The sequence below is a fragment of the Bos javanicus genome, chromosome 18 (assembly GCF_032452875.1).
Source record: "Bos javanicus breed banteng chromosome 18, ARS-OSU_banteng_1.0, whole genome shotgun sequence".
NCBI classification, from domain to species: domain Eukaryota; kingdom Metazoa; phylum Chordata; class Mammalia; order Artiodactyla; family Bovidae; genus Bos; species Bos javanicus.
This window is the reverse complement of record NC_083885.1, coordinates 46,106,820-46,123,479: the sequence shown is the minus strand read 5'-3', so window position 1 is coordinate 46,123,479 and position 16,660 is coordinate 46,106,820. Positions and strand designations below refer to the sequence as shown.

At 55.4% G+C, this 16,660-nt stretch overlaps 1 protein-coding gene across 2 annotated transcripts; it reads right to left on the bottom strand.

Annotated features, from left to right (window-relative positions):
• Positions 1–564: 564 nt before the first annotated feature.
• On the bottom strand, positions 565–15,902 carry LSR (lipolysis stimulated lipoprotein receptor). 2 transcript variants are annotated; one of them, XM_061387983.1, is made up of 10 exons: positions 15,448–15,902; positions 13,913–14,257; positions 8,248–8,367; positions 6,140–6,196; positions 5,443–5,589; positions 2,160–2,321; positions 1,936–1,995; positions 1,705–1,836; positions 787–1,418; positions 565–701 (listed from the first exon to the last, which is right to left on the bottom strand). In XM_061387983.1, the coding sequence occupies exons 1-10, from the start codon at positions 15,554–15,556 to the stop codon at positions 666–668; spliced, it is 1,800 nt and encodes a 599-aa protein (XP_061243967.1). In that variant the 5' UTR covers positions 15,557–15,902; the 3' UTR covers positions 565–665. The 2 variants fall into 2 exon arrangements, with proteins under 2 accessions (XP_061243967.1, XP_061243968.1); XM_061387984.1 differs by lacking the exon at positions 6,140–6,196 and having other exon boundaries at positions 15,448–15,901.
• Between the last annotated feature and the right edge of the window lie 758 nt (positions 15,903–16,660).

Here is a 16,660-nt window from a genome sequence, read left to right as displayed (position 1 = left end):
GGGCAGCCCCTGGGGAGCGCGCGCGCTGTCTGTCTCCGACGGAGGGCGGGCGCGCGGGCCCAGGTCTCGGCTGGGAGCGAGGTCGCTGCCGCTGTCTCCCGGCACCCGCCGGCGGGCCGCCCGAGTGGAACGTGGGCCCGGATGGAACTCCGGGGGACCTGGAAGAAGGCCTCTGGTCGCCGGGGACGAGGCAAGCGGCTGGGTTTGGAGACAGTAAAGTAGGTCGGTGGGGTGGGGCGGGGGAGGGGGGCGTTGGGTGGATGGAGGGGAGCGCGCACGCGCGCCCTCGTCGACCGGACTGAAGTGCGCGAAAGCGGATACCCCGGGCGCATGCGCACGTCTGGGCGGGGCCGGAGCGCGCACGCAGGGCGGGGCGGAGCTAGCGTGGGGCACGTACTCCGGCCGGTGGAGAGTCGGAGAAGGCAGAGCCGGTCCTTTCCTCCTGGCTCGGGACACAGGTCCCATGAGAGAACTGGACATGCGGCCTTTTGCAGACACACACAGCAGCTGTCCGGGCTCCCCACCTCGCGCGACAAAACAAATGCTTTCCTCCGGACTCAAGACTTGTGATCAGAAGTTTTATTAGTTTTACAAAGAGAAGATCATCAATGATCCCTCCAATTAAAAAAAAAAAAAGTACAAAAACTACATACAAAATGTTGAGATCAAACGACTAAACTTTCCCGACTCAGGGCCAAGTTCTGCAAAGGAAAAAGAAAGATGGATGTGAGCCAGGGAGGACTGGAGAAGAGAGTCCAGGAAGGCTTTCAGGGCTTTATCACTCACCTTCTTAAGCCTCCGCTCCCGTGAAGCCTGGGAGTCAGTCTCAGAGTAAGGGGGAGGCGCTGGAGGGTAGTAGGCCTCTTCTTCCTCTTCCTCCCTGTAAGGCCTCCTCTCCGCTGGCCCCTTTTTCCTCAAGGCCTCTTCTAGTAGCCGCCCGTCATAGGGGGGGTCCCTGGATCTGGAGCCATCATCCCTAGGGTCCCGGGAGCGCTGGTAGCGGGCCCGAGGGTCACCATGAGGTTGGTCCCTAGACCTGAAGTCATCGTAGTGAGGATCCCGGGAGTGTGGAAAGTGCCTGGAGTCGTCTTGGTCTTGGTCATAGAGGTCATCGCGGCTGCGACTTCGCGGCGGTGCATAGGCCCGGCCTCTCCTCCCACTGCTTGGGGGAGATCTCCTCCCTGATTCAGCAGAGCCTGGCCGGGTAAAGTCATCCAGAGCATCCACAGAGCGGGCTCGGGGCCGCCCCGCACCCCGGCTGTTCCCTGGCCGCTCCAGGGGGGCCTCTTGCTCCCACCGCCTGGAACTCCGGGGGGAGTGGTGACCCCATTCCTCATCCCTGATGGGGGTGAGGGCAGGGCCCCGTGAAGGCCGGGATCTCCAGTCGTCTTCGTGGAGAGAGGTGACTTCACTCATGGCTGTAGGGAAGGAAGGTGTCTCTTACTGGTGGGAGGTGGTCAGGACCTAATGTCAGGAGCCCAGGGGCCCAGCAGTGTCACTCATTTGGCTCATACATTCTTCTCAAGGGAGCCCCAGGCTTCTCACCTATTTAGTGACGATCTGCAGGGTTCTGTACACTTCACTGTGGCCATGGTAGGGAATGAGGGATTGTGTTCAGGATGTGGAGCAAGCGTCCCTGGGCAATTATCAGGGAGACCTGCTTCCCCCAGCCCCCTCAAGAATCCCTCAGATCCTAAGGCTCACCTCGTTCTACACGGCCATTGGGGGGCCCAGGTCGAGAAGGGTCGAAGTTGGCCAGCTCCTTCTCCATGTAGTATAGGACCCGCATGGAGTCGTCCTGCTGGTTGGCCTGAATCCTGTAGCCACTGCGGATCTCTAGGGATAGGAGTTGGAGGTGATCAGTTCCAGAGGTTGGATGCTGACCACCCCACCTCCCCTATAGGCATGTTCAACTTCGTAAGGATTGGTTCTCACCAGAGGTCACGCTGCTGTCTGTGTCACGAAGCAGGGGTACCCGGGAGCTGTGGCCGCCAACTGGGGGAGATTGGCTGTCAGGAGCAAAACCGTGCATTCCCAGCCCCCTGCCCTCTGCCCCCAATTCCCTCTTCCAACTCCAGACCCCTTAATAGCCATATGCCCAGCCTCCCTGCATCCCTCCACCTCCCACCAGCTACTCCTGGCTGTCCCCAGGGCCTCACCTGAGCTATTCCTGTCGAAGTCTCCAGAGTACCCATTGTAGAGAGGGCCCATGGGGATCATGGCTGGCGGGGGCGGGGTCTTGGCAGGGGAGAGGTGGGCGTAGGTGCTGGGGGCGTAAATGCTTGGAACGCCGGAAGTGGCAGCTTTGCCTGCAGCGTATACTGGGGAGAACACACACAGCATGAGAAGAGCCCCAGGGGCCACAGGCCTTCTCCCCAGTCCCCTGTTGAAGAGCTTCCCTGTGTGCTTGGTTGGTTGCTATAGGGTCCCTGAGGTCAGAGGACATGAGCTGCGTTGAGTCCACACCTCCTGAGCCGTTCCCCACAAGAGTTTTAGGATGGGAGGGTGTACACCAGCGGCCCCAATCAGGAATGCCAGTTTGTTTGACAGTACAGTGGTTTCCCAGCATCTGACAAGGTTTTACGTCAAACTCTGCTGCCAACTTATCATAGGACACGGCCACTCTGGACCTGTGTTCTTACAGAGCAACAGGGACAGAGGTGTCTTGTAGATAAACACCAATGTGTTGGACCCACAAGCCAGAAATAAGTGTTCCCTTTGACATCCGAGCCCTTGCATTAGAAAAATGGATCATCTGGGGGCGGGGATCCCATGCCTGCTCCCCTTTCCTGCCTGCTGGGTCCTCCCTGCAGGGTCTTCCAGACCCCGAGGTGATGGGAAGCCGTCTTGGGAACCTCAGCATTCACTTCCTCAGCCAACCAGCAAAGCATCTCCTCTAGTGTTTCCACCTTGGGGGCCACACCCATCCCACCCCCGCCCGGTTCTAGGCTTGACAACTCAAGGGCACATCCTCCCCAGCACCCTCCTCCCCAGGCAAGAGGCTGGGGTCTGGTGGCTGCTCTGAGGCAGTCACGGGCCTAGGCAAGTTGCTTTCGTCCTGGAACTCCAAAGATGATGGAACGCTCTGTGTAGGCCAAACCCCACTGGGAAGATGGAGTGGGGCATCAGGCTCAGAAAGCTCCCTTCACCCAATTCAGCTGGGCAGCAGAAGGCTCAGTGCTTACCGCACCCCCCCCCCCCACACACACACACCGAAGAAGCCCCTCAGCAGTTGGCGGACGTGCTGTTTTATAATTAGCTCTGGGAGTTGCTGCTCTAGGACGGCTCAGGAGGGCTGTGGCTGTGGCAGAAATAACAGGGCCTCTGGCGGGGAGTTAATGGGATCTCAGTTTGGGGGAGCAGGGTCTCAGGGTGGAGGAAATTGGGCCCTGGGACTGGCATTCACAGTCCTGGTCCCTGCCTTAATTAGCGGGGTTAACTGCAAACTTGTTTGCACCCCTGGGGGGAATCCTACCCCACCTGTGAAATGGACTAACACCCACCCCCGCAAGTAATAGGCAAGACACCCACAACTAAAAATGTTGAGAGGGAGGAGATGGCCAGTGTGGGCCTCCAGAGAGCAGTGGATTTGATTTCTCCAGGCGGTGGTGAAACAGGTTGCCCACTGCTGAGTTCAGTCAGTGACCAGAAAATTAGCCAGCATGGTCTGAGCCGTGGCCCTGTGCTGGGCCCTGACACACAGCATTTCCCTTAATGCTCATGACACCCCGTGATGGCAGGACCCTGCAGAGAAGGAAACCAGCTGCTCACCTGAGGTCACATGGTGTGAGTGGTAGGGGCTCTAATTTGCATCCTGGCCCTCGGTCATTACCAATGCTGACGGCAGCAATGTCTGGCAGCTGTGGGCGTGGAACGCTCTGTGTAGGCCAAGCCCCACTCTAAATGCGGGACACACCAGTTCACGGGATCCTGACTCATGCTGTACAGCAGGCTCTGCTGTGGCCCCATTTTACAGAGGAGGAAACTGAGGTTGAGAGGGGAAGTCCTTCAGTGGACTTCCCAACAGGTAAAGAGGTCTAGCCAGGCCTCAAACCTCCACCTGCCCAAGCTTGCGATGACTGCCTATGATTTTAACCTGGACTGTGTTAATTACACTGGAGTCACGGCACGTGGAAACCTTAAATGTCAGGATGCTAACACACATCCATCTGAGCCACCGGGGTAATTCTTTCTACCACGTGTTCACTCTTGGCCTAGAAATGAGCAGGTGCCATGAGAGGGGGCAGGTCTGTCCCTCTGTTGGTCTCTCCTAGTCTAGGTGCTCCTAACATGTAAAGTTATTTCTTTCTAGCCGCCAGGGTCATCTGTCTGTCAACCAAAGATATGGTGAACTTGACAGTGACAAAGGAAAAGGTGAGGCGCCCTCACTGAGAACTAGTAGAGAAGTATGTTTTCACGGCCTACTTTTAGTACAAGGAACAAGAGAGCAGGTGTCTGGGTCTAGAACTTCCGTGTCAGAGTTGATGGAAACTTCCCAATAACTGAGTACAGAGGTGCTCTCGGGAAGGTAACCAGGGAACTGGAAGCACTGATGTCCCCAAGGGGGGAAGTGGGGCGGCAGGAGGGAGGCACCTCTCTCTTCCTTTCCCACCTCTCCTGTTTGCTTCTTCCCCCTCCACCTCGGGTCCATGTCTAATCCCAGACCCTCTCTGATGTGCTCAGTTCAATTCAGTTCAGTCGCTCAGTTGTGTCCGACTCTTTGTGACCCCATGAACCGCAGCACGCCAAGCCTCCCTGTCCATCACCAACTCTGGGAGTCCACTCAAACCCATGTCCATCGAGTCGGTGATGCCATTCAACCATCTCATCCTCTGTCGTCCCCTTCTCCTCCTGACCTCAATCTGATGCGCTGGATGGTCCTTAAACGGCATCCGTGGAAAAATCCAGCATCCTTATGTGGATGTGGGTTGTTAAAAGGTGCTTAAATTTGGGGGGCTGTAAACCTTGCTTGGTTTCTGACCTCTTTCACTTCAGATTTTGTTTTTAAAAGGACTTTTACTTCCCGGTGAACAATGTTTTGTACTATTTGAATTTTTTTTTTACCTTGTGCATAATTTTACCTTCAAAAGGAAAGACTTGAAATAAATGAAAAGTAAAAAAGTAAGTGAAGAGTTGATGTAAATGATAATGTAAAGTAGCAGGTCCTCCTTGGCCCACTTTTCCCCAAACTACTCCCCTCATGACCTCCAGAGTGACACTGTCCCAGGAGGCAGGCAGACGGGCGCCTCCTCCCCTTGGGCCCAGGACAGACGCTGAGTGGGAGTGGACATGCGGCGGGTGAGGGGTACTCACGGGCCTTGGGGCAGCAGGACAGACGCTGAGTGGGAGTGGGCGTGCGGCGGGTGAGGGTACTCACGGGCCTCGGGGCAGCAGGACAGACGCTGAGTGGGAGTGGGCGTGCGGCGGGTGAGGGGTACTCACGGGCCTCGGGGCAGCAGCACTTTTCCGGGCAGCAGGGGCACCTGACGTAGCAGCAGCAGGTATGGGGGCAGCACTGACACCAGCAGATGCCCAACAGGAGGACGACGAGGAAGGCCGCCAAGCAGACAACGACCACGAACAGCCAGTCTGCGGGGACACAAGAACTGGCCCTGAGCCAGGAGGCCTGGAAGGGAATAGGGATGTGGGCACTGGGGGCAGAGTGGGGAGGGGGCGGTGGCGGGGACGGTGCCTGTCTGCAAAGCCCATCGGGAAAGCTGCAGCCCCAGCCCTTGTTGGAGTCTCCAAGCCAGGGGCTGGGGTACAGTCGCAGAGGGATGCCCGCTCCACTACAACCCAGGTCAGCCCCAAGGTTAGGGAACCCACCCGGGGCTCATCTGGACAAGGCAGTAAACGAGAGCAGACCTAGCCAGAAGAAGATGGGCTGTAGCCTTGAGAGGGGACAGAGCCAGCTGCCCAGACCCCGAGCGCTAGAAGAGCACCACAGGCACCAGTCACGGGAGCCCTCTGTCTACACCCCAGGCCCCTCGCCAGCCAGCCCAGCCCACGGCCCAGAGCCAGGCCGCTAGACGCCCGGAATCGGTGGGGTTATTAGTGGGGTCCGAGCAAACTGTGTTTAGAAAAGGGGGAGGATATTTAGAAGCGATAAGTGGTATGTGGGGGAGCTCAACCCCCGTACCTTCCATGGGCCCCGCCTGAAAACCAGGTAAGAGCTCGGCCACCCCCGAGGTCCTGCCTGGAGGGACAAAAGAGAGACAGATTATGCTGACCAGGGCCAGCCCAGGCCATCCCTGCCCTGAAGCCCAGCTCCAGGCACATTAGGGTGGAGGCGTGCTCTGCAGAAGAGATGGGGTAGGTGCCTAGGAGGGTCCTAGCATGCGGTTCCTGCCCTCCACACCCCCATCCCCTGTGGGTGCTGTCTTCCAGAAGGCTTGTGTCACATGATTCACTCACACACTGTCCCCACAGAGGATTCTGTTGCCCAGAAGGGTGCCAGGACACATCCCATGGGCTCAGGAGGTGGGACCTCAGTTTGGGATTCCATCTCTTCCACACACACACGGTCCTACCATCCCAGGTAAGAAGGACAGTCCTAGTCCATGAGGCTCAGGAAGACAGTACACTAGGGCCCAGGAAAATGTCTTAACTGTATTGTAAAGGCTGAAGAAGAAAATGTAACAATACTGAATACATAGTAATGAATGGTCTTTGTAACAATCTAACTGTAAAAGAATTTTTGTTTTTAATCTGGAGGAAGAGGCCCTTGAAAGCAAAAGTGCCTACAGTCCAGGGGGCCTCCTCTGGTGGTCCAGTGGCTGAAACTCCATGCTCCTGCTCCCAGGGCAGGGGCCCTGGGTTCAGTCCCGGGTCAGGGAACTAGATTCCACATGCTACAACTAGGAGTTTGCAACTAAGAAAGACCCGTCGCAGCCAAATAAAAACAAACACAATTTTTAAAAGTGCCTTACAGCCCATAAAAGTCACAGTATGGCCCAGGTTCTCTGCCCACCAAGGTCCCCTGTGTAAGTTTCATGACCCAGCTGGTGCCTCCTTTAGGTGCCACCCACCACTCTGTGCCGCACAAGTGCTGTATCTCCAGGGGTGTCCACACACCTGGCTGTACATCAGCACCCCATGCCGCCTGCCCCCAGGAGGGGGCGTCCAGCAGGTAAAACAGTGGTTCTCAAAGTATGGTCCCATCCCGGAGGCCAAGCCACGTTCCGGATAACTAAGCCACTGCCCTTTTTAACTCTCCTTCAGTAGAGATACAGCGGAGCTTTCCTGAGGCTCCATCACACGTGATGACGTCATTTGCTCTGATGGTAATGCTTGTGTGCCAGTTTCAATTTCTAATATGTTAAGCAACTGTAAATGTAACCCACAAAAACTTAAACAAACCTTCTTTGCAATCCTCAGTAACCTGAGTGTAACTGGCTCCTGAGACTAAAGTTTGAGACATGCTGATGTAGACTGTGCATTTTACAGAAGAACACGCACGAGTTCTATGGGCCGTGGGTACGTGCATTCTGTCACCCAGACATGAACTCTTGTCACGTGATCTGAGCACCCTGGGGCGTGGTCCCCCATCCTGTGTGCTCGTGCACACGTGGGTCACCTTGCATCATGCGTGTGATGATGGCAGTGTGTGGCCCAACAGCATGTCACATATAGCACATGCCACACGGGCCTATATGTGTCAACCGAGAACAGAGCATCTGGCTAACAGCAGCATCCCTTCCACACGTGGCAGGGGGGCCTCACAGCGGGGCGGGGGCTGCTGGCGGGTATCCCAGCCCACTCCTGGGTATGTGGGGGGAGGGCTTGCTTGAGGGGAGCACTAACTATGCAAACCACACAGCACCATCCCAGCAGGGCAGAGGGACTATGGGGTAAGATGTGGCCTTGGGAGTGGCGGGGCGGGGAGGGTGCGCGTTGCGGGGTAAGGATGAAGCAGCTTCTCGGTTACACACGCCATCACCCCTCCTGGCTCAATGCCCATCCACTCTGACCATTTCTGTGCTTAAAGACTGAGGCCAGGAAAGGGTAGAGGCCTCATTCCTCTCCACTCCTGGTTTGGCTCTGGCTTATTTGAAATGTTGCGGGGTTGGGGAGGGGGTCCCTGTCTGGGGTGGAGGATACAGATAAGCCCAAGTGACTGGTGGTGCTGTGGGGGGAGAGCAAAGCAGGCAACAGAGCCCAGAGAGAAAGCAGGAGGGCAGAAGGCGGACACACAGGAGTAGCAGGAGAGGCCCATCCCCAACCCTGTCCCTCAGGGCCCAGACTCACCCAGGACGATGAGCTCTGCATAGGCCTCGTTGTTCCCCTGGAGGTCCTGGGCTGAGACCACGGAGCAGTAGTACACACCGCTGTCCCCCCAAGCCGTCTGGTCGAAGGTCAGGTCAGCATCTGTGGCAGGGGGTAGACGGGTGAGGGCCAAGCGGGTGCGGGGCGCCTGGGGGGAAGGGGGTGGGGGGGATTCAATCCCTCATCCTGAGGGCCTGACACCTCTCAGGCTCTGTTCTAAACCTTTCACATGGGGAACTTCAAGCAGTCTGTGAGGTGGGACTGTTATCTTTCCTGTCTTGGAGAAAAGAGCAGTCTGCTGAAATTACTGATGAGCTGTATAGCTGTGGGGAAAACGGGGGTGGTGGGCCGGGATGGTCTGACTCTAGTCAGCTTACGGCCTCTACACCCCCCACAATCCCCCCTCCCCTACCCTCCCCATCCCACCTCTCAGAACAAAAGTCAGGCCCCTGACACGACCCGCCATGGAGCTTAGGGCAGACCTAGGGACTGGGGCCTAGGTAAGGAGGCAAAGATAAACAGGTCAGATTCCAGGAAGCAGGAGACTAACACACCCAGCAGAAGGCAGGGGTGTGAGGGAGAGACTTAGACCAGTTGCCTCCTCCATCCAGCTATCAGGTCAAGGCCCAGGGCTAGGGACGCTCCTGTGACACAGCCCCAGGCAAGGAGCCTGTTAATTACAGCAATAATGAAAGTCTTTCTGCACATCCCCACATCCGGTTTCCTCTCTACTCCTCAGGCCCTAATTAGTTAAATCCCTCAGCCATTCTACGGGGTGGGCAACTCCACCTTGGGCCCGTGGCGCACAGGAGGTAGGAACCATAGGAACCAGCCAGAGACATCCTCACAGAGCATCCTCACAGCCTTTCTCCCCAGCTGCTCTGGCTCCCAGGGACCTACCCAGCACCTGCCCCAAGAACCTCCAACCCTTCCCCAGGATGGCTCAGAGGGCAGCCACTGTGTGTGCCGCACTCGGCAGTACCCGAGCATCAGTCAGTTGCCAAAGGAATGAAAGAACCAGAGCCTTCTTCCTTCTTTGGAAAGACCTCACATCCATAGTAAAACCTCCTTTCAGTGCCTACCTACACCATTCCAAGGGCTTCCCAGGTGGCTTAGCAATCAAGAATCCGCCTGCCAGTGCAGGAGATACAGGTTCGATCCCTGCGTCGGGTAGATCCCCTGGCAAAGGAAATGGCAACCCACTCCAGATTTCTTGCCTGGGACATCCCATGGACAGAGGAGCCTGGTGGGTTACAGTCCATGGGGTGGAAAAGGGTTAGACACAACTTAGTGGCTGAACAACAACGACAGCACACCATTCCAACGCCTTACCCTGGCCCACAAGGCCTTTGGAGCCATCTGACCACTGGTTACCACACCAGCCTCATCTACACCGTCCTCTACTCGCCAGACCCCAGACACGCCGGCCTGCTCATTGTCCCCCACCACGTGCTGGGCTCACCCTGCTTTGGCGTGCACTCTGGCTGGTCCTCTGGCCTGGCTCTGTGTTCTCAGACCCTCCCAGGGCTGGTTCCACCCCACTGACACAGCTCCCCTGCCCTACTGCCAAATTCTATCAGCCTGCTTAGGGGCTGATTGGCCATGAGCCCACCCCAGGGTAAGGTGGGCTCCAGGTGAGCAGAACCTGGAGTCCCCAGGCCCTGGTCAGTATCGGGAAATGAACCCCTTTCCTCCTCACACTGACTTTCCTCAGTGTTCTAGACACATGGCTATCCTCAATTAGGCATGTGATACAGTCATTCAGTATCTGACGCATTGAATGCATCTGATGTTTCAGGCAGTATCTGAGGTACTGCCATACTAGAGAGCAACAGTTCTCAAAAGTGTGCTCCGTGAAGCCTGGGGTTGTCCAGACTTTTTCACAGGGGGTCCCTGAGGTCAAAGTTATTTTCACCATAATAGTAAGATATTTGCCTTTTTCATTAATCTCATGAGTATAGTGTGGAGTTTTCCACAAGTTACAGGCATGTGTTATCACAATATACTGAATGCAGAAGCTGCTTTGAGAATCCAGCTTCTATGCAGCCAGACTGTAAGATGTGCAAAAATATAAAAGCAACATCATACATTTTCATGAAAGTTTTTTTGTTTTGGGAAATATGGTTATTTTTTCATAAAAGTATGTTATTTAGACTAATCTATAGTTTATTAGGGCTTCCCAGGTGGCGCGAGTGGTAAAGAATCCACCTGCCAATGCAGGAGACAGAAAAGATATGAGTTCCATCCTTGAGTCAGGAATATCCCCTGCAGGAGGGCATGGCAACCCATTCCAGTGTTGCCTGGAGAATCTCATAGACAGAAGAGCCTGGTGGGCTACAGTCCACAGGGTTGCAAAGAGTCGGACACTTAGCATAGCACGTGAAGCGGCTTAGCACAGCATGCATACTTTATTATCATTAAAAAAATTTTTTTTAACTTTTCTCAATTTTCTAGCTGTAAAAACAAAGTTCTTTGAGGACCTCAGTAAGTGTGTAAAGTGACCCTAAGACCCACATGTTTGAGAACCACTGCTCTAGAGGACAGCTAGGAATCCCCACCCAGACAGGGCTCAAGCTCCTAACTGGAAAGAGAGACAAATAAAAAATTTAAACATATTGTGCTTCAGACGGTGATAAGCAGAACCGAACTCAGACAGGAAGTGCCTCTGTCGTGGAGGTGGCGACTGAGTTTAAAGTGACGGGAAGGTAGGGTGACCTTGGACACTGACATTCTCCTTTATGGTCAAGCATCCAGCCCCCAGTTATTGATTTTTTACTATGTGTTAGGTACCTTTGTATATATTCTTTCATGGAATCATCCTAAAACTCTAATCTACATTCTCCCAAATCCTCTGAATTCTCTATAACGCCCTCTCAGCCCATCGTTTTTTCCACTCGTATCTTTGAATCAGACTCTGAACGCACCTCTCTAAAACCAGAACCCTAGACCAGGGCCCTGCCCAAAGCTGGAGTGGGGCCTGAAGGCAGCCCCTGCCCACTCCAAGAGCTCCTAGGCCGGGAGCTGAAATCTGGTCCTGTGGGCCGGATCTGGGCCTCAATGCGTTTTGTTTGGCCTATATGATGTTTTCAAAACTCACGAAAAACATGGCTTTCCGGCTTCTTTTGATCCTTTCTAAGGCCTGAGTTCACCTCCTTCCTCCCGGCCGCACCCTGTTCCCAGTCTGGGTCTGGTCCTGACATCACCTGGGCTGGGCATTGCTCTAATTGTTTTAGATACAGGGAGAAAATGCCAGGTCTCCAGCTGGGCACAGGAGCTGGGCTTCCCTCCCCCTCCCTGGGCCTCTGGTTCCTCATCTGCACACCGCAGAGGCGGCCCTCGTGATCTCAGAGGGCTCTCAGGTCCAGCGCTACCAAGAGGGGGTGCACGTGGTTCCCAAGCAGCCTGAAGAGGTAGAAATAGGGCCCCGATCCAGGCGCCCCATCACCCAAAGCGGGGAACAACGGAAGTGGAAGTGGAACCACCCAAGCTGAGGCACACCACTCTGGCTTGCCCAGGACGACTGTCACTTTTAAAACCTGGGTGGCTGGTGACCCTAGGAACAGCAGAGGCAGCTCTGCTTTTCTCCATCCTCAAAGCTGAAATGGAGGAAGCTCCCGTGGCTACTGGGCTTCCTGAAGGGACATACACACAATGGATGTTTATAAATCACGGCCTGTATCAAACCCAGGCCCAGGGTTGAAAACCCAGGGCCTGTGGGCCTCTGGAGCAGGAAGAATCTGCCCCAGATGGAGCCCGAAGGTCACTCCCATGATGGACTCAGCAAAGGGGACACGATTCCAGCCAGCCTTCAAGGGCACTCTCAGTACAGGAGTTGTCCTAACAGTGCTGGCTGGTCATACCTGATCCAGGCTGGAGAAGCCCCTGGATTATGGGGTAGGGACTTATAGAGGCTGAACCCCCGCTGAAAGTCTTTTATCCACAGGAACAGCTGCCCAAGGAAATTCAAGGCCAGCAGGGCTAGTCCCTCCCCGAAGCAAGACTGAGAGGCTGGGTCCCTGCCCATGGTCCAGACAGAGAGGGAAGGGGTGTGCTCTGAGGCCTGGTCTCCTGGGGTCTACAAAGGGATGACCCCTTCCCTCCTCTGCCCCCATGCCCATGATTAAAACACTCGTCCTTTATCCCTTGCCCGCTGCTGCCCATCACCCTCCTCTCTGCCAACTGGATTCTTTAGGGCCCAGTCCCAGTTCCTCTTCAAATTATCTTCACAGCAGTCTTGAATCATGATCACCGATCACCCAGGTGGGGTTTCTTTGTAGCACTCGGCGGCACCCTCTGAAATCCTCTTACTCTTTTGCTGCTTATTTGTTGCCTATTTCATCCCACGGAAGTATCACCTCCTTGAGGGCAGGGATCATCTGTCCTGATCACCTCTCTAGCCCCAGCAACTACCATAGCTTCTGGCGCTTAGATGATGCCCAATAAATGCCAAGTGAATGGATCAATGAATGAACGACTTCCCCACCCCTAACCTGGTCCCAAGAGGCACCTCCTCTGAGTAGGTAGCATGACCCTGAAGGACAAGGGCTAGGTTCAAATCTCAGGGCCAGACCTTTACTATGTGTGCACCAAGATGAACTATTTGATCTCTCTGTGACTCAGTTGTCCTGAGTGTAAAATGGGCATAAAGCACCTGGCAAGATGTAGGCTTTCTCCATTAGTATCCCTCACTCCTTCGGTTCACTCCTGTCACCTCCTCCAGGTGGGTTCTTTGCTGACCTTCCTGGGTAAGCAGAGGGGTTACTAGCTTGGAGACTAGGCTCCAAAGGGCTGACTTATAATCCCACTAGCTATGTAACCCTGTGCAAGTCATTTTAACTCTCTGGGTCTTTGTAAAGTGACAGTAACAGAAGCTACTTACTCCATTATTATCATCTAAGTGAGCTAATTCACATCAACCTGGATTAGAGCCTAGCACACAGGAGGCCTTTTATAGGTTATTAGTTATACGCATGCATGTATGCTAAGTCGCGTCCTGCTCTTTGTGACCTATGGACTGTAGCCCACCAGGCTCCTCTGTCCATGAGATTCTCCAGGCAATACTGGAATGGGTTGCCATGCCCTCCTCCAGGGGATCTTCCTAAGCCAGAGATCAAACCCATGTCTGCTGTAGCTCCTGCATTGCAGGTGGATTCTTTACCACTGAGCCACCAGGCAAGCCCCTGTTACTTATATAAATTTTACTTATTGTTGCTGATATTACAAGTATTATTACAGAACCTCTGCCTCTCTCTCCATTACCCACTTTTCTTTACCTTTAAGCACTTGAAAGTATATGTTTATTATTGTTGTTTAGTTGCTAAGTCGTGTCTGACTCTTTTATGACACCATGAACCATAGCCTGTCAGGCTTGTGTTTGCCTTATTTGTCTGTCTCACTGGAATTCAAGCTCCAGGAGGGAAGGCATTTGATAATTTTGTTTACTGCTGTATTTCCAGGGCCTCAAGTGGTGCCTGGTATACGTTAGGTGCTTGGTAAATCTTTGCTGTTAGATAAAGGGATGGATGGATGGGTAGAAGGAAGAATTCATCCCTTGGCCAGTGCTTTCAGACACCTATGCTGATGAACTTCTAAGAGGGAGCCAACACCAAAACTCAGGCCCACCCCATCCAATCCCCTGCCCACATACTTCCTGTGATGGTGATCCTTCGGCCCTGATAGTAGTCTCCCAGGGTCACGGCATTGCCCTGCTTGGTGGCCACAACCCTGACGGTGCGTGCGCTGTCCTGGCACTCCACATAGGGGTTGTAGCCTGGGTTACCAGCCGCCAGCTGGGCATTGAGCTGGTTATCAACACTGGCAGGAGAGAAGGCATCAGCGATGCGGTCCCGGCAGAAAGACTTGTACTTCCAGATCACGATGGGCGCCGTGGGGGTCGTGGTCAACTGGTAGGTGCAGGGCAGGGTCACGGGTTGGAATAGGATCACCACGTGGTAGGGGTCTGACACAGTCACCTGGATGGCGCTGGTGGGGGCTGAGGACAAGAAGAGAGTCAGCAGAGGGACCGCTGTGAGCGCAAGGAAGTACTTCAGTGGGAAGAAGCCACATTACTTGTCACATCACTGACATTTACAAGTGTACGGTTTTAGAGAGTGCCTGGCACACATTGTTCCTTAATCCTCAAGGCAGCTCTGATAATCATGCCCATTTAAGAGACCCAGGGGGTTGAAGTGGCCACTGCAAGGTCACACAGCCAGATTCCTTGGAACATCCTGTCCATTCCTCTAACCAGAGTGCAGCCTCTGCAGAATGCAGCTTCCAGTCCCCTCTTCCCTTGGCCACCCTCTCATGGAAAGGGTCTGTGGCCTGTACAGACAAGCCCAAATGGCCCCCCAAAGCCCACAGTGCTCGAGGCCCCCCTTTCAAAAACAACCAAGTGTTCCAAGTTACTCCGGGTTTTGTGAATTGGGGGGGGGGGGGGGGCCGGAGGGGAGGGTGATTCTGGAGTTGTTTGGATTGCTTCGCCATATAGTAGCTAAATTCCCAGTTATGTCACCACCAGCCTTTCACCTTGCCCTACCCAAAGCCATCTCAAATGAATATGCCAAAACTGCTTGCTGAAAGATAAAGTCCCCCTGAAACCCCCTGCCCACAAACATCCGATCCAGCAGAAGATGGTTTCCAAGTTAGTTCATAAGTCCGTTTCACCAGACTCTTACGCAGATATTCTTACGACATGACTGGGTTAGGGGGTGGGGAATTTTCAATAGCGCACCCACCCGACGCCTGGGCGCTGCTTCTTGATCTCACCCCCTAGGAATCGTCCGATCCAGCCCTCAGGTGCCTTCTTCCTGTTACCCCAAGACTCAGAAATCTCGACCTGCTACCGAGTCCTCATCCCCGCCTTTGTCAGTGATCGGGTGGTCCTTCACCCCCACCCCACAAAGAGTCCCATTCTCCCTGCGGCTCCCGGGTTCGCTGTCCCGGGAGTTTCACTTCCTGTTATCTCTGAACAAGGGCGGAGGAGCGCTCTCAGGCACTAACAGAGAATTCTTCTCCCTCTGGCACACAGGGATCTCCGGAGACCTTGGGGATCAGGAGGTCTTAGTCTCTGCGCTCCCCCTCCCCCAGTTCTCCTGCCTCCCAGGCGCTGGAACTCCAGGCATCGCCCTTCTATAGTGCCCTCCCAGCGTCCTGCAGCACCAGGGACCCCGCGCTCCGTACCTGTGCACAAGGTGCTCAGAAAAAGCCACACGAAGACCACCGCGCCCCAGCTCAGGGTACCCGGGCAGGACTCCAGTCCCCCGGAGAACGGGCGGGCCAAAGGCGCCATCGCGGCTGTCTGGGCTCGTCGCGCCCGCACGTCCCCTCCCAGGTACCGGGAGGGTAGGGGGCGCGGCCCCCACCAAGACTGGGAGGGGTGCCTGCTCCTCCCCTTCCCGCTTCCGCTCCTTGTCTCTATTCCAAGCCCACCCTACCCTATTCTAGGATTTTTAACTAGAGGAAACATAGTTGATGAAGAGCACGCGTCCAGCTTTCAGGGAGAAACTTGCTTGTCCCACTGTGGCTCTGCGAGCCACTCCACCCCCCGTGGCTCCGGGGAATGGATCGGCCCAGGTACACAGGGTGAGAGCTGAGGGCAGGGCTAGGGGGTGGGCGGCGGGGAGGGGCTCCTCCACCTCCCTCCCCGGAAGTGGGCTGACCCAGGTGCGCTCCTGCCCAGAGGGTTGGAACCAAGTGACCAGCCCGCCGGGAGGGCGGTTGAAGACCAGGGATCGCGGTCCGGCCCTCTCCTGCTTCGGTCATGCCGGGCAGAGTGTGAATCACGAGAACAGAGACTCAACGGCGTTGATTCACCTGTTGAGAGAGGCGGGGCGCGCCGCGCACCTGTTCCCTCTCTTCCCACACCCCTCTCCTCGGCTGGCGATGGACCCGCCTAGGTACACACCACGGGGAGGGGCGAATCTGAGCGAGCTTTGGGCTGGAAGAGGCCTGTTAGTTGCCGCGCTTGACTTTGCCACTAGCCCTGGGGGTCCTCCCGTCACAGGGGACGGAGGCGCCGCAGCCCTCGCGCGCCTTGCACTTAGGTGATATGAACAACCGAGCCAAATTCTCGGAAAGGAAGTCTGCCGCCTTTAGGGAACTCCGAAGGGGAATCGAGCCCAGGAAAAGTTGGAATTCTACTTTGGACGTTTTCTCCGCCTCTACACCCCCCCATTCCTAACTCTTGGTTTGGCCTCCGGGAGTCTACCGCCCCAGGGTCAGGCCTCCGGAAACTATGGCTCTTAAAGGGGCCGAGCGAAGGCATGGGACTAGGGACGGGTTTCCGCCTAAGGATTCCTAGAGACTGGGCCACCTGCGCCGAGGGCGGGGCGGGCGAGGCCAGGCTCCTGGAATGCGAGGCGCTCACGCGGCTCTGTTGCCCCCCGATGGCGGC